At 36.4% G+C, this 17,061-nt stretch overlaps 1 protein-coding gene across 1 annotated transcript; it reads left to right on the top strand.

Annotated features, from left to right (window-relative positions):
• Window positions 1-1,406: 1,406 nt before the first annotated feature.
• Window positions 1,407-17,061, top strand: RBP1 (retinol binding protein 1; the record flags this gene model as incomplete). The annotated part of the gene is made up of 4 exons (XM_080349930.1): window positions 1,407-1,479; window positions 2,091-2,269; window positions 13,642-13,743; window positions 17,008-17,061. The coding sequence occupies 4 exons, from the start codon at window positions 1,407-1,409 to the stop codon at window positions 17,059-17,061; spliced, it is 408 nt and encodes a 135-aa protein (XP_080206056.1).

Raw genomic sequence — 17,061 nt, 5'->3', positions numbered from 1 at the left:
TGAAAATAAAAGAAATAAGATCTTAACAATAAATATTAATTTCCAGTAATACTTAAGGGTCAAACATAGTACTTTCCTGAATTGTTATTCTGTAATCCTACAGACAGTTTTAGCATGAAGATGCGTTACTGTTCTGAAGCAGCGAAATGAAATGAACACTAACATTTCTTTATATATATGTATGTATACGCACACACATATATATATACACAAATAAAATTAGATAGATATTACTGCTAAACTTTGACTTTTTAGGACCCTGAATAACTTCTTGTGTTTTGACAGTTTGGACAAGAGATGGAAATAAATCTTTCTTTCCTGCAAGTGCTTAAAAATGCATGTACCATTCATGTCATTTTTAAGCCTCCAGATTCACAAATGACAACCAGTCCTCAGCCACAGATTTGAAGTAAGTTTCTTTGCTTCTCTGATCCGGAGTCTTCTATAGGAGTAAGTAATTGCCAAAGCCATAGAGGAGATAACATTTCCAAGAAGATCTTCAGCTGTAACATTTGAAAACACACGGCAGAAAATAAATGAAAATAGCTTAGAGGCTATCTCAGTATCTGAGCCCTAGTGTTAGCCGTAAAAATCCATCCACTTATATGTTAATTGCCTATTCTGCTGGTCAGTCTATCTCAATTTTTACAGGGGACACCTTCAAAGAATATAGAAAATGCCTTTTCTGTGTTGCTTGAATTAGCTGAAATCATGTGTTCAGGAGTGATGGAAGATTTATCAATACACAGAGTTAGCCGCTGTTTCTTAATACAAGTTTCCACCTCACTGACCCTTTTTGAGCCCTCAGTTGGCCAAACAACTTCCACTGGTAGTTGTCCAGAATTAAGGAGTTTGTGGAATAAGTTCAAGTAATGCCAGGCTCAAATTACTTCCACTGAAAGAGTCTATATGATCACTTTCTGACAAGTAGAAGGCATAATGTAGCTGGAACATATTCCAGGAAGAAGGATTCACCTCAAAAGACACACAAGATAAACGCTTGTATAGCTTTGGCTAATATCTGAAACTACAGCTGTTTAGAAGGTTGGTTGGTTGATTGGTTTGTTTTTCTGAGTGGTATGTAAAATGAAGAGTAGTGTGGTTAAAATGGATCTTCAGATAATCAGCACCCTTACAAAAGTTATATGGAAGGTGAGTGTTTCGTTCTGTTTAAATCAAGTCATCCTGCTGTCATTAGAAATCTCAGAGGTTCAGCCTTGTGGAAGGTTTTAAAGGCAACACTTCACCAGTAATCGGATTAGAAGGACTTGCATAGCTACATGGTCTAAAAAAGAGATAAAAGAAACCAGAGTTCAAACTTGCCACAAAGAAAAGCAGTGAGCTGTGTGGTGCACAATCAACACACTCTTCTGAGACTTTGATTGTGACAATTACCTAAAGTAAGCATGCCTGCAGATTTCAATGGTTACTGGAAAATGGTCAGCAATGACAATTTTGAGGAGTATCTGAAAGCATTGGGTAAGGTTCCCTTCATGTTTCTTTAACAAATAATCAATAAATGCAACCTGTCTTAGTCTTTACAATAATCTGTTTTTTCTTGTACAATCATAAATCATTTTTGTGAGAAATATTTTTTTCAGGAATGCACTCTAGGAATTGCATTATGCAAAATTGTTTTGTCTTAAGCAGCCTCTATTTTCTACTGTCTTGATATTACATTAACAGATTAAACTACATAGTTTAAGAGGTAAGTGACAAATTTCAAACTGAAAAAAACTCCAATGTAAATTGAAAAAGAGTAAAATTTTTATGTGTAATAATGAAACAATAATGTACTTAATGCAATTTTGCATGTTTGTATTTGATGTGAACTTCTAGTATTTCTGTAGAAATATTGAAGGCCTTATTAACTACAAAACAAATGGCATTTTTTAGGACTCCACATAATCAGGAAATCAAAACATTAATTTATTTAAGTTAAAAGAATTAGGTTATGGACTTTTTCCTCATGAGAAAGCTGGCCTGAAAGATCTGGACATTTATTTATTTTGTTTTAGTTTTCCCAAGAGGTACAAGCTTCTTTTTGTGGCAGACTTTTCTGGATTAAAATAATCCTTCTTCTTTTTCAGATGTAAATGTTGCTGTAAGAAAAATAGCAAACTTGCTAAAGCCTGACAAAGAAATCCTTCAGAATGGGGATCATATGATCATTAAAACACTAAGCACTTTTAGAAACTACATCATGGAATTTGATGTAGGAAAGGAGTTTGAGGAGGATTTGGCTGGGGTGGATGATCGCAAATGCATGGTAAGAACTACAGCTGTAACAATGGACAAAAAAAAAAGGATATTAATAATCTGATGCCTTTCACAGACCACATCTGTTAACCATTTTGTGTGGCTATTCCTAAAATTATTTCTGTCTTTCTCAGTTTGCTGAGATTTGCACACAGTTTTTAGCATGTCTTTACACTAAGGAAATGCTAATTTTAATCAGGAGCACAAAACAGTTTTATCAATGAATGAATAGCAACTTCAATGAGACATTACTCAGTTATACTGGGATATTTGTTAGTCAAAAGGACATTTAGGTTTAAACTTTCAGAATCTCTTTGCTGAGTAAGGTTTTACAGTAAAGGAAATTCACTGATTGCAGGATCAGGCACTATTTATTCCCCATGTGTAAGAATGGCCCAATTCGTAGGAATAGCAGCTTTCTTTCTGGTTCTTGTCCTTGTGCTCCTTCCTTCCTAGTGTATTTATTAGAGCAGACACATTAATTAGCCTACTGGAATGAATCTTTCTGTCATTAATAAGCAAACACTGAGGATTCTGCTTTATGAGCTCTTTTTGCTTGCCAGAGAGACAATATTTTCTAACTTATGACTGATAAATACCAATTAACAGAGGAAAAACTTGAGAATACCAAGTTCTTTCTTCTTAGTTTGAAAGCATGACACCTGCAATATCCTATAGTGAAGAAGCTGATGGGCAAAAGAAAATTCTCTCAGGAGGGACTGCAGAGGAGAAATCACATAAAAAAGAAATAATGGGTTTCCATTCTTAGAAAGGTAGTGCCATTTAAAACTCATACTATTCTGTAACACTAGGATATGCAAATTTGCCTTTGCTCTGGTGATAGCAGGAAAGGGAAAGATTGTGAAGATCAGGAAAAAAGAATGACTAGTTAGCGAGTGCCTCAACTAATTCTTCTGTGCTCCTTGTTAGAGAGGGTAGAAGTATGCTAGAGTTCAGGATACAAAACTCAGAGAAGGGAGAACCAATGTGTAATTTTGTACAGGAAGGTGCCCCACTGTCATAATAGATTTTTGACTGCAGGAAAGCTCTTAATCAGAATCATTAGGTCCAGATCCACTGGACAATTATGAGCCCAAAGGAAGACTTAGACTTAAGTAGCTAAATTACTGTCAACGGTAGCAATGTTCAAAACATCTGCTCAAGCGCTAAAAATGTCCAAAGTCCTTAATGTTTGATTCAGTGAAGCACTGGTTTGTGTGCGTACATAACTGTCTCCATCTAAGCATTATCTCAAACACCATTGAACCCCAGGTTCAGGAGGACTGAAACATCCCCTACCTGGTGGAAAGAAGTAAGTGTTCTCTGAGGCTGTCTACCATGTACCTGCAATGAGTGTCAGACAACCACTGTGCTGAAAAATCAGATTCAGAAGACATGGAAATGTGGCCCTTGCCTTGTCCTGCTTTTGAAATGCTGAATAGATCTAACTCACAACTCTTGACTTCCCAAAAAATACACAAAATATTTATTTATTTGTGGCAGGCAAAAATTCTCTACCCTGTTTTGCTAAATTGAGCAATGAGGAAGAATTTGAAATGTTGAGACAGAAAGAAGAAATTAGAGAAGGATTATTCTGGTCACTACAACAGCTATTTGATTTGTTTTGGAACCTAACTCACCCTGCTGGCAAGGGTTGCTTAAACATTTTATCTGCTGGCTATTTAGTGCAAAATGCTTCCTCAGCTTTGGAAACAGAAGGTACCAGCATTCCCTTGCCTTTTCCAAAAATCCCCAAGGAGTACTCACTAATCCTCACTGTCTGTATTCTTAAGAATGACTGAGGCACATTACATACACTTCTAGAAATCCCCTGTGTCCCTTCATGGCCTCCAACAACAGATACCAACTGCAACTGCACAGTTAAGGTCAACCGTCACTGGTTCTGTATTTGCCTTGTAGCAATGTATCATCATTTTCTTATTAAAGGTTTCTTTTCTACATGAGAACTCAGTTTTCTCAAAGGCAAAGCGGTACAAGAAGCTGTCCTGAAGTCATTTCAGCACAAATCTGACAAGCATAATGTCAGACAAAACTTGCTGTTGGAACACAACAAAATAGCTCCAACAGCCCAGAAAGAGTCTCATGAGAGAAGGGTCATGGACCACTGCCTGAGTGGTGTTGTGAAGAAAACCACCATAAAGCAAAGGTTGAATATCATATCGTTCTTGGTGTTTCCTTTTCTCATCTATAGCTTGTGAAACAGCATGCCATAAATGGCTTAATCATTAATAATCAACCTGTGTAATAGGAGAGATTGTGAATCGATTATTGTAATTTATATTGTGGACAGAGCAGACCACTGGGCAAGTATTATCCAAGTAGCTCAATGTATGAGAAGTACAAAGTAACACAGATAAGACAAATTACACATTAAACATTAATCTATATAGCAGAGCAATCATCAGGAGCAAAAAATCAGGAGCAAAAAAAATCAGGAGCAAAAACTAGCAAAAATAACCTTAGAAGTAATTCATCCAATAGGTGTAAATAATTTTTTCTTTCAATGAAGGATATATCATCTAACTAGAGTTAATATATCAGTAAAAACAATATGAGCCCAGCGAACAGGTTAGATCTTGTGTATAATTCACTGAAATTGTGTTTACCTTTCAGTTGTAAAACACATCTTTAAGTCAGAGTAGAATATAACTACAATAATTCCAAATCAATACTGTCTGTGATGAGCAAAGGCTACAAAGTTCTGCTGATACTTATTTTAGAAGTCGAAGGCTTGACAGTTTGAATTGATATTCCTGTGACAGTGTAGACCCTCTCTTTCAGTTAGCATTTTTTCATATTTACATTTGGTCACTTCTGGAAGCCTGTCTGAAATTTCTGGAACAGCGAGTTAATTGAGCTGGATAAATCTCAGCATTTTCACTTTGTCCTTTTTTTGACCTTTAACTGTTACTTTCTTGTATGCAACATGTTTTTGGTGATTCTGTTTTCTTAAGGGATATAGATGACAGCAGTTGGTAACATCAGTTCCTTTAGATTTTGCTTCTGTTGGGAGTGAAAATTGGGTACTCTGCAATCTCAAGAAACTCAGAAGTTCTGCTAGTTTAGTTAAAGATGCAGTTTCTCTGTTCTGTAAAACCAAAGATCAGGAGAGTTGACCACACAGATGTGCAGACACGGGAGAGGATCACAAATCACAGTGCAAGGAGCTTCCAAGAAGACTGTTGATACTCAATGTGTTCTAAGCGTTACTGCAGCCCTGTTTGGAGCAACCTGCAGCACAGCCTGGTCTCTTAAAAAATGCAGACAAGATATCTGCATTCACTTGGCTTCGTAATGCTATTGTGCTTCTCCTGGAGCTTTTCCCCAGAGATCTTATCTCCTAGATAAAAGTTAAATAAGAGTTTGTCTGTTTGTTTGGCAATTTCATGAAAGATGTGTTTCTGTAAGTTTAATCATACTTAATATTAAGGGTTGTTAAAAACTTGGCAGTTTGAACTACAAAGGTAAAATGAAAGTTTATATATTCAGGAGCACCTTTTATTCTTTACAAATGTTATAAGGTGGACATTAGATGGTATAGAAAGAAGTTTAGAATATTAATATTGCATTACTTTATTTCTCATATGATGTGAAGTTTGATTTGGTCCATGTGATAAAATTTCTACTACATTGAAGAATTTGTTCATGGTTTTAATTGGTAATATATCAGACATATAGTGTACAAAGACAGGAATTTAAAGTTAAATGGATGAGTATGGCTTGAGTATTTCCTGAACTGCATATTTTATCCTGCTATCTCCATTCTCAGTGAAGTTCCAATCTCATAATAAAATTTCTTTGATTTTAAAGATAAAATCTATAATCTGTAGTTGCGATTAATTTACTGTGTCTCAGGTATTGCCCTACGTATAAACCTTGTTTCATGCACATAAACTTTACTGTGGAAAAAATTTACTGTGCACAAGAGGCAAGACCTTATTGAAACAAAAATTAATCGAAAACTATCTCTGCAAGTATGTCTTATATATCACCAGATAATCTTGCCTCCCTTTTTCACCATCAGTAATAAACAGTGAATCTGAGGAAACATCTGCAATGTGATATATATACCAGTAAGGATAAGAACAGGGCAGGATCTGACATGAAGCAGGAAAGTTAGCCTTATGTACCTTCGCAGTGTATTTGCTTAGTACAACAGCCAAAAGTTTATAAAAAAGTTAACTAAAAAAACTTAAAGGCTGAAACAAAGGCTGAAGTGTCATGTTCCAATTCTTTCCACCCAATGAATCAAAGCAGATTGAGAATGAAGTAGCTCAGATGCAAAAATTACTTCCCTAAAACTTTTGCTTTTCAAATGAAAGATGCTAAAATGCTAAATTCAGAGGAAGTTTTTGCATTATAATTTTTCTCTGCTGTTAAAGCATTTGAATGAGACTGAATTGATTTAGCTCACACTATCCAGAATGAATCTGTCTTTTGACAGAGACTATGGGCAAGTGATCTATTTAAAAAATCAGAGAAGATTCTATGTTCTAAATAAAGAACAGCAGAACTTCTTGGGTAACTGAGAATAGTATTAGTTGCATTAGAATTTAATATTTAGCTAAGCAAGTGAAGGATGCTTCAGTAATTCAGAGCCTTGTGCTCTTTGGCATAGTGATTTTCTTCTTCCTTAGAAGCAGGAAAGGAAATGACCATGACTGGGGACTGGTAAACAGATGAAAGAGCACAAATTTGAAGCTGAAGGTGGCAAATGGTACATGTGAACCATTTAGTTACCCAAACCAGAATACAAACAGAATATAACCACTTATCAAACGAGTGTTTAGGATTCCATTATTGAAACTAATATAACTTCCAGTCATAGTTAAGACTTGCTGAGGTGTCGTAGGGTGAGGGCAATTTGGGAACTGTAGAAATCACTCATCAGATCTGTCATTCATCTTACGGTATGAAGTATCTTCCTGGAAATATTTAGTCATTTAATGTTTAAAACAGCCACATAAGGATGGCTCATAGCTACCTGACCAATCCATCTGTCACACAGGCCAGCGCTAGTTACATGTGTCATATCCTAGTGAAAGGAGGTAAGTTGTTTCAAACACATTATGGCTCTGTTTTAGATAACAAACAGGCCTAACATGAAACTGATTCCTCTCTAGTTTGTATTCAGGAAAAACGAAATGAAGTTTAGTTGTTCTGGACATAATTTGATTTATACTGCTGCAAGGACAGAATAAACCCTATTATGAAGTCAAATGGCTCATGAACCTTGTGTAACTATTTAAGCAGGGTTCCTCTGTTGCACAATTGCAATTCACAGCTGTTGATCTAGTTTAGAGTAGGTATTGAAATGAACACTGTGCTGCCAGAAAAAAACCAGACATTCCAATAGTTGAAATTTCTGTGGGGATCCCTCACAGGGTGAGAAGACTCAAAGTAAATTGTGCATGTCTAGTAAGATGCAAGATCAGCAATATGTGTTTATTCCATCCCTCTGAATGAACTGTTTGGCTTCTTTACCTCTTCAAATGCTGTCCTTTTCTTTTTTCCATATACTACATAGCATTGTTCTAGAATTACTGTTTCTGGGAGGTGTTTTTATGTCATTGCCTGTGTGCATGTACAAGTCTTCTTTCACATCTAGTGCCCTCTCTCTCTGCAGTACTGTAAAATCCCCAGCTCCTCACTGGAGTCATCTCTGACTTTTGAGAGGTTTTATTTAAAGGAGGTAGTCTTCATGTAGTTTTCTGTTGATACTTTCAACCTTTTACAAACCACTTTCTACAAGTGAGGAATAACAGTCCTCCAGGCAACCCCTCTGAGGCTTCAGAGGACACAGGGCCACTCTTGGATCTGTCTCAGTTTCTCTAAAACTCTGGTTCATTCAGTCTCTGTGGCTCAGTAAAGAGGAGCTGTTTCCTTTTTCCTGCCTTGTTTCACATTGCACGTTTTTGGCAGTACTGCTTATTACCTGTAAGGGATAGGCCCAGCACGTTTGCATGGTGATATCAAATGAGATCTCTAAAATCTTTTGCCATATAATTTAAGATGTCATTAACTTTAAATTTTGCAGTGCTGGATTCATGCCTGAAACCTGTGACTGATCAGAAGCTTTGAGCTAATTATTTACAAAATCACTGAAAACATAGTGAAGCTGTGTAGGGGAGATGGTTTTGGATGGGCTTAGCATTTCAGCTTTCTGTGGATCCTATAAAGCTCAGAGTTATGAATGCAGAAAGTGTAACCAGAAGGACTCAACTGAAAAGCTGAGAACCAGACTTACCAAATCCAGTTTTGAATGACTATATGTACAATTGCATCTTGCTAAAATTACACAGAGGATAAACCAGTTATACACATTAATTTAAACAATAAGTATCTTAGAATTGATTCTGATCCTTGTTATAAAGTGAATTAGATCTGCTGGTTTGTATTTTTTTATGACATAGGATATACACAAGTCTTTCTAATTTTTGTATTATTTGTATATTATTTTATTTCAGTAAGGAAAAAAAAAAAAACACACAACATTCCCACATATTTTCACCTGCATACCCTGGAGCTTTGCCACATTTACTTTCCTATTCCCTGGAACATGTCTGCAGTCATTGCTTTCCTTCGTTGCTCTTGTGAGCAAGGATTCAAAATAAGGAATTGTAACATTTCAGGTCTGATCCTATCTGACAGCAGCCTACCCTTTGATCTAAAATTTGTCAATCCAATCCTAAGCCTCTTTGCTAGCAATGGAGATGCTGACAATCACAGAAAAAAAATACACTACAAGTGTCTCATCTTTTGACTACAGTGAACTTAAGTAAGCTTATCAGTCAGGTACAGAATACCCACATTATAACCAGCTTGTCTTCTCATAACAATCTGAGCAAGCCTGTAAAGGCATGAACACATTTCAGAGTCCTTTAGCTAGAGATACCTGTTATGAGACATCACATCTGCCAGCCCAAAAAGCAGCTGAGAAATTAGTTGTGTTACAGTACCAGCTATTTCCTAGGAGTTAACTTTGGGAGTTCTGTTGCTGCATGGCTAAAAGCAGGAATGGTGAGATGGGAGGTTAGATTTTTAAGTGCTTCTACAGGGTTGAACTGAAGTTGGTAAGGGAAGGAAAGGTTGGTATAGACTAACTCATTCAACCTGGCTACAGGATAGCTAATGTGTAGCCTTTGTCCAGCAACAGTATATTGAGACAAAGACTGGGAATCCCAGCACTTATTTTCCTGTTGAGTTTGTTGTTGTTTCCTCGGTAGTTTATATGCCTGTCACCAGCCTGCCCAGTACAGATTTGATGAACTAAAAGGAGTTACTGGATGGAGAGATGACAGACCCTGAACATGATTGTAGCCCTCCTGTTAGCAGTGCACTGCATGCCTGCTATGCACAAGATCATAGGTGACTACAGCATCATGGAATGCCCCTTCACAGTTACATTATATTTTGTCTGTGGTATCAACAGTAGTTTATTCTATCAGCACTTATTTGATAAAAAATTCCCCTGCAGAAGACTTACTAAAGGTTTTTATATCTCTTTGATACTTAGTACAGATGAAAATGCTTTACCTTTGGAAGGTGTTATATATCTTGTTGGATATATTGCCATGTTTGACTAAAAATTCTAGGATATTTTCTTTTGTTTTATCAGTAAACACAATACGAGATGCAGCTCAACTTGAATTTTCCGATGTCATCTAACCTAAATAATTACTTTCCATTGCTTAATCCTTCTTAAATCATAATTACAGTTGCAAAATGACTAGTCATTCTCATAAGCAGAGAATTACTGGATTATGGTGGAGCATGGAGTGTGGAGTGCAGTTTTAGAGCATGGCAGACATTTTCTGTACTGTAATACAGAGACAACACTCTGAAGGAAAGTAGAAGAAAAACAAAACTGTTCCTGCTGTGTTTCTCCTACAGATGGGAAAACCTATAGAATATTTTTTGATGAAAGGTGGTAACTGCAGTTCAAATTTGTAAATGCAATGTGTTGAACATAAAATGTTCAGGGACTACTTGTTTTGGTTTTTTTTAAGTTCTTTTCTTTCATTCACCTGTGAAATACATTCTGTATCTTTAACTGCAGAGCGCATGACACAAGCAAGCACATTAGGAATAGCCAGCATTGGAATGAGAAACATTTGCAGATCCAGCATCAAATGTTTTTGCACTTAGACCTCACTAGGAAATGCAAAGTTCTCTGATAAAATAGTTTGTTTAATGAATGTTTCAGTAAATTACAAAAGTCAGTATCTCTGGCTGTAGGTCAATATGACTTGCCACTAGAAGCTGGAAGTAATATCTATTGTAATTCTTCAAGACTTCACTACTGTTACTGCCACTAGAGAAAATGCAAATGTGTAGTCAATAGATTTGGCTTGTTTTCACTAAATATTTAATTTAATAAATATACCTTGTCTCATAACTGAAACAGTAATGAGAATAATTATAATTTCTTCTAGCTTTAATTTTCAGGAAGATAGTGTTGCTATGTATGTGTGCTTAAATCTTTGTAACAGAAAGATTAAATCACTAACAAAATACTTACTAGTCTAGTCAAGTGCTTGACTCCTAATTATACAATGGCAACATCTTGATCCAATCTTTAAAAATAAACCTTTGCTCTTATCTACAACAAAAGAGATTATATTTAGCAACATTTGCCCTACAGTGGTATTTTTGTAATATTATTATTATGTTCTGACTCAAATATTTGGAAATGTTCTAAGGGAAGCATTGCTGGATCTCAGCTGTTGGGCAGACTCTGAGCAGCAACCAGTGTTCATGTAACAACCACAGCAACTCCAGCCACAACACATACTCAGTGTGTGTCTGGAATGGAAGAACATGTTTCAATCTGAGTTAAAAGAGAAGTTTCTATCTTCTATATTAGTTGTGTCTTTTATTGAATGAGACATTACAGTTTGACCTAAAGAAAGAAAATATTAAAATGCTACTGATTAATCTTACTATCATAAAGTGGTTGTTCCTGCTAATAAAGAAGAGGACATTATGCTCTCCTGCATTATATTCTCTCCTTTATAACCTTCATAGCAAAATAGCCACATACAAAAATAGAAACTGTTCGGTTTACTCATGTCCCTTCAGTGTTTATATTTCTCAAAGGGAAAGCAGAGGATGATAACCAAAAATATTGGCTGATAAAACAGCTTGGTTAACAGTCTGTGGTATTATACTCTCTGTGGTTATCACCAAATTGCCAAAAGCAATATCTAATCTTGACTGCAAAAACAAGAAAGCTGGAGAAAAAAAAGTATGTTGTTTTCTGAGATGAAACAATTTCAGTCACCCTTGGAGGCTGAAGAAGTGAACATTTTCTTGTGCTGCTACAAACATTTCTCAATTGCCCCCAGGTGTACTAAGCTAGTGAATATTATCAGGACTAATAATGTCCACAACTGACTTTGAACACTAGTAGTACTAATAAAGTTGGATCTTACTTTATCATAGTATACTGCCTTTGAATGCATATATAAAGCCACAAAATTTAAGTATTTAACTATCTATTAGTGAGTAACTAGTCTAAATGATTAAACTATGCTGAGTTAATACTCAATGAATAATAATGAATGTCGTTACTAAGCAAAGTTGCACATACAAATGCTTCATTCCATAGTATCCCTCACATCTACAAATCATCAGTAGAAATAATGTTAATTTTTCTGATATATTAATTTTTTAGAATGTCAGAAAGCCTTAGATATGTTAACTTATAAATTGAACATTTTTCACTTCGACTAGTATTATTTGGTATCGTCTCCAACTGGACATCTACAGTTTCAAAACATACACAGAAGAGGATATAAGCTCTGATGATGACATTAACTTCAGCTTTACCCAAATGTGTTGTTCCTGCCTGCATTAGCATTTTGTACATTAAAATGATATGGCTTTTTGAAAATGTTACCTCCTGTTTGATTTAAATACTTTAAATACTTCATTTTACAAGAGTGAACTGAAGAATTGGTGAATACATTTTCCAAATTTCAGAGATTTTTAGCAAGGACACATGAGATTGTCTTTCAGAGACCACATACGGTGCAAACAGACTATATGGGATCAATAACAATGCTTTGCCTATCATTATCTGGGCTGGCACTATTTCTAGTGATTCATTTTACTTGCTTGTTCAGTCTAAACCTTCCCAGGGGTGGAGACTGCTGGCTGTACGCATTTAAATATAGTGGCTCTCATCGTTATAATTTAATAATTAATTGTTTGTGATATTCACAAATTAAATAAATAGGGCTGCATGCTTCTTGAATGTTGAATTGGTTTTAGTTCCCAGGATGACAAATGTAAGCTGACTTATTTTCTTAGAAACTACACAGGATGGATGCATTAAGTTTTCGTTTAATGACAGATCAGAATTAATCTTCTCTCTGTATTTGACTACTCATACAGGTGGTGGCTGAAGACTTTTACAAGGTAGACAGTAATTCTCTAGTTAGTTCTCACATTCACTTCAAACAAGCTAGTTTAAAAGCCATGTGCTAATATTGATGTTAAACTATTCCCATGGAGCACAAATTGTCACTGCTCTTCACCTTCCCTCTTTAAATATTTTACAGTATTGCTCATCTTTGTCTTAGGATGACTTGAAAGTCAAATTGTCAGTAAAGTCTAACCAGAGTAACAAGCTGTAGATTTCATGCTTGTACATTTAAATAGTTTTATGAATCCAGTCCTACTGAACTACTCAGGACAGCACCAATATTCAGAACAGTGCTGTGTTGGATCCCGCAACACCTTTACTCACACTCTTATTCAGCCAGTCCTGGCTCAAGTAGTTCTTCAGCTATGGTTACACAAAGCAGGATGCTGGCAAAGTTACCAGTTTACTGATAATTCCAGACCACTCCGCTCCATGACGGAAGGCAGATTAAGACATGGGAAAAAAAAATACCAGCTCAGGATTTAAAAGCCTTGTTCATCCATAGCTGCCAGTAGGTGGGTACTTTTTCAGGTAGAGCAGCTGATGGGAAGTCCTTCTTATGATGGGAAAAAAAAAAAAAAAAGCTGAATCTCAAGTTTTCAGCTCCTTTTGCAAATACAGTGTTAGGCTGCACATCCCTTCTGCTGCTGTAATTTGTCAGCAGAGAGAGAGGAGTACCCTCTTACACCATGATTTTTATGATAAAATATTTTCTTGCATTTGGACAGCTTTATCTCATCCTTCCAGGTTTTGACAAGCAGCAACTTGCTATTTAAGATAATTTCTTTTGTAATTATCCTAAGTGTTACAGCACTCTACTATTATTCTTCTTATGAGATCATTTATTATATTAGAGAGAAGTTTTGCTTTAAGGAAACTAATCATAATATCAGAGAGCACTACAGTAACACTGAACATGTCTGTGTTGTTAGACCACAGTGTCTTGGGATGGAGATAAGCTTCTCTGTGTACAGAATGGAGAAAAAGAAGGTCGTGGTTGGACCCAGTGGATTGAAGGAGATGAAATGCACCTGGTAAGATCATGTAACAGGTTCTAAATGCCACTTTATTAAAATGGTTAGATGTAATAGAGTAGGCTGTGTGCTACGTTATCTTGGGTTACTCTGACATAATTATGTATTGGTGCAGCATTTGACTTGTTTCTAAAGCAACAATTTCATTTGGAGCCATTATGCTTTTATGTCCCTTACAAAGACTGCCTGATTTCAAAGCAGTGCTCTTTCTGTGTTAACTGTCTGTCCAGACATACCAGTTTGAAATGTTTACACTGAAGAAGACATTTAACAGAATGAATGTCCTTCATACAGTCTGCGAAATACTCAGTATGGAAGCTGGTGAAATTATGCATCCAACAATAAGCCATAAGAGGAAAATACTCCATTGTTCTTTTAAAATAATTACAGTCCTGACTGCATTATAGCCTAGAGAACTAAAACAGCAATCAAGTTTTTGAAATGTCATGTTCTTTCAGATCATCATTTTTATCTTTCTAAGTTGACAGAACCTGAAAGAGGATGCCTATTATTTTCTCACATAGCTCTTTATAGCATCCTTACTCTCTCGTCAGTGTGGGTAAAAGGCAGTCTTCCTGCCGAGATAATAAAATCCAACCTCCATTTCTGTCCACTGTTCAGTACTATTAGCATTCAGCAGTCTAAATGGATATTCTCTAAATATACAAATTAGTAGCAGAGTTATGAAATCTTTGCTAAAGTATCCCAAACTCCTTATTACTAAACACAATTTTCAGGGAGTACTGGAAGTCCCAGAAACCAGTTCAGGAAAGGAATGTATATGACAGATCTTGCCATCTGGACTACTTACCTGATATAATGCAGGTAGGGAGAAAGTTACTGCATAAGTGGACACTTTATAGCTGAGCTCATGGACTCATGAAAGTAAGGGGGAGCAGTAAAAAGAAAACTCAAGAATTTCCTGTGTATACATATTCCCCCTATCTATATAAAAACACACTACAGTATTTCCAAACTACCTCTCAGCATCACAACAGTTGGTGCCATGACAACATGCATCAACCCTTTCAGATTGTCTGCTGGCAAACAGGTTGGAATTAGCCAGACAATATCTGGGCTAGTTCAACTTACACCTTGCTGCACTCAGTCATACACATCTGTGCACTCATCTGCATGTATATGAAGCGGTAGCACTACTTGCTCTTGGATTTCTCTGTATTGGCATCCTGCTTTCTGTCTCTTGCCAGCTCTGCAGCCATTATTTCTTCCCATTTCCTGTCCCCAACACCAGTTTATTTAGCCCAAAGTTCTGCTGTCCTTACTCTGATTCATGCTCTAGCCATACAACCTAGCCATGGATGTCTAGGCCAGACCACTTTCTATACCTGACCCTGTCAAAAGTTTAATTTTAGAAGTCATTAATTCAGATTCAGTTGCTCAAACATATGTGTCTAGTGCCATTTTGAGTACCATAAGGTAACCTGACTGATCTGAGCCTGCTTTTTCAGAAGGCTGTGAAGAGTTCTGTACTCTATAATACCTGCCAGCTCTCACAGGCATCCACGCACTCACTGGCACTTATGCAATTTATTACAGTCTATCTCCCATGTACACAACAGTCAGTTCATAATTCTTCCTTAATGCAAAGGAAGTAACCAAGTATTTTAGAGGCCAGTCCCAAATATTTCAATTTTATCGCTTTTTATATTTCATTAACTTCAAAAGATGTCCTCTTTATTTCTCTGAATCCTTGTTAATGTAACTCTCTCCATTAAACATAAAAGAGTTCCATTTAGTATCTTATTTTTGACCAGGTAAGATTACTAAGTGCTATACTCTTCAGAGTCCTTTGATACAATGGGCAGTTACCTCCCTAAAATTGATACTTCGATAGCTTTATGATTCTATTGAACTTTAGACAACAAGCCAAGTGTTAATTTAATTCTTTCCACAGTTCTGTGGAAGGCAGTACCACATTCTTGAGTAGTTTATTGCCTCCTTTTTTCTCCATTTCATTCTGTGGCCTGTACTTTGTGGTTCTTTTTCCTCCTTAGATTGTTTTATGTGAGTAACTTATTTGATCATTCTCCATTTCCTTTTCAGTTTTATTGTCCTTTTCTATTGTATTGATTCCTGCCGCTCTGTGGGTCTAAGTCACTGTCAGTAGCCCTTATTGCACACTCCTTCTTCCAGGTTACCTATATAGAAGTGAACAAAACAAGTCCTAACTAAAATCACTGTGTCAGTCTGCTTGTTTCATCCATTCATCATGAAGCACTATCTCTTACTAGGGACTAGCAGTGTATGCCAATAAGGCTATTGGCTCAGTGTAAGGTTTTTTTAATACATTATTTTATCAGAGTCCCCCATAAGAAAATGTGCATAACTGTACAGGAAGTCTTACACAAAGTCTTATCTTGAAATAAAAATTACATCACTTAGGCTAGGCCATACATAACCTTTGTTTTTATGTCCCTTAAAAAGTTCCACCTCTTCTTCTTCTTCTTCTTCTTCTTCTACCAAAACCAGTCAAGACCTCCACACATCTCCACACATACTGTATGCACTTCTCAGGTCTAACTTAAATAGTTTAGCAACGGGGAAGATCAAACTGCATCTTCACTGAGGTTAGGTAAACAGTAGTAAGCCTCACAAATCACTGCCCAAACTGAAACATAATTGCCCCTGCTTATGCACAGTTCACCATGATCCCATGACTCACAAGTAGGGATTTTTGAAAAGCTCTTATGGGACACAAAGGAACAGCAGACAGCATTAGGCAGCCAGTATGGTCAAGTTCGGTCAAAACTCACTGCTGTGCTGTGATTTATAGACCTAGCTGTACACAACTACCTGTGCTTTTCTGGCCATGATCATCCTGTTACTAGAGTGGGCTTTCAAATGATTTCTGTGTTTAGGCTTGAACTACCAGTCATCATCATACAGATTCAGAACTCATTAGTCAAATCCAGTGATTTCTTTGTGTGTCTAAAATAGAGAATGTCCATTTCAAAGACCTAAGCAGTTGCACACACTGCAAATAGAGAATAATGCACCAGGAACACATTTGGCCCTTTAAGATCTGAGATCCCAAAATAACTTCTCTCACTCTACCTTTCACCAGAAAACAAACCCAAACTAGCTGGCTCCTTTTAGTGTTAAAAATAGTCTAAAATATGTACAAGCTACCTAATCTAAGTTGATATGAAACTGTGGATTCAAATTAAGTTGGACATACACATGAATGTATAATGCACGTGTCCTATGTAAAGGTTGTATTTTTTAATTATTTTTTCTTCCTAGGAAATAAGAGTGTGTGGAGTCAAGTGTAAGCAGGTCTTTAAGAAGGTACAGTGA

This window comes from Nesoenas mayeri, assembly GCF_963082525.1.
Source record: "Nesoenas mayeri genome assembly, chromosome: 9".
Classification (NCBI taxonomy): Eukaryota; Metazoa; Chordata; class Aves; order Columbiformes; family Columbidae; genus Nesoenas; species Nesoenas mayeri.
Note: the sequence above shows the minus strand (reverse complement) of the source record. Positions and strands in the feature narration are given on the sequence as shown.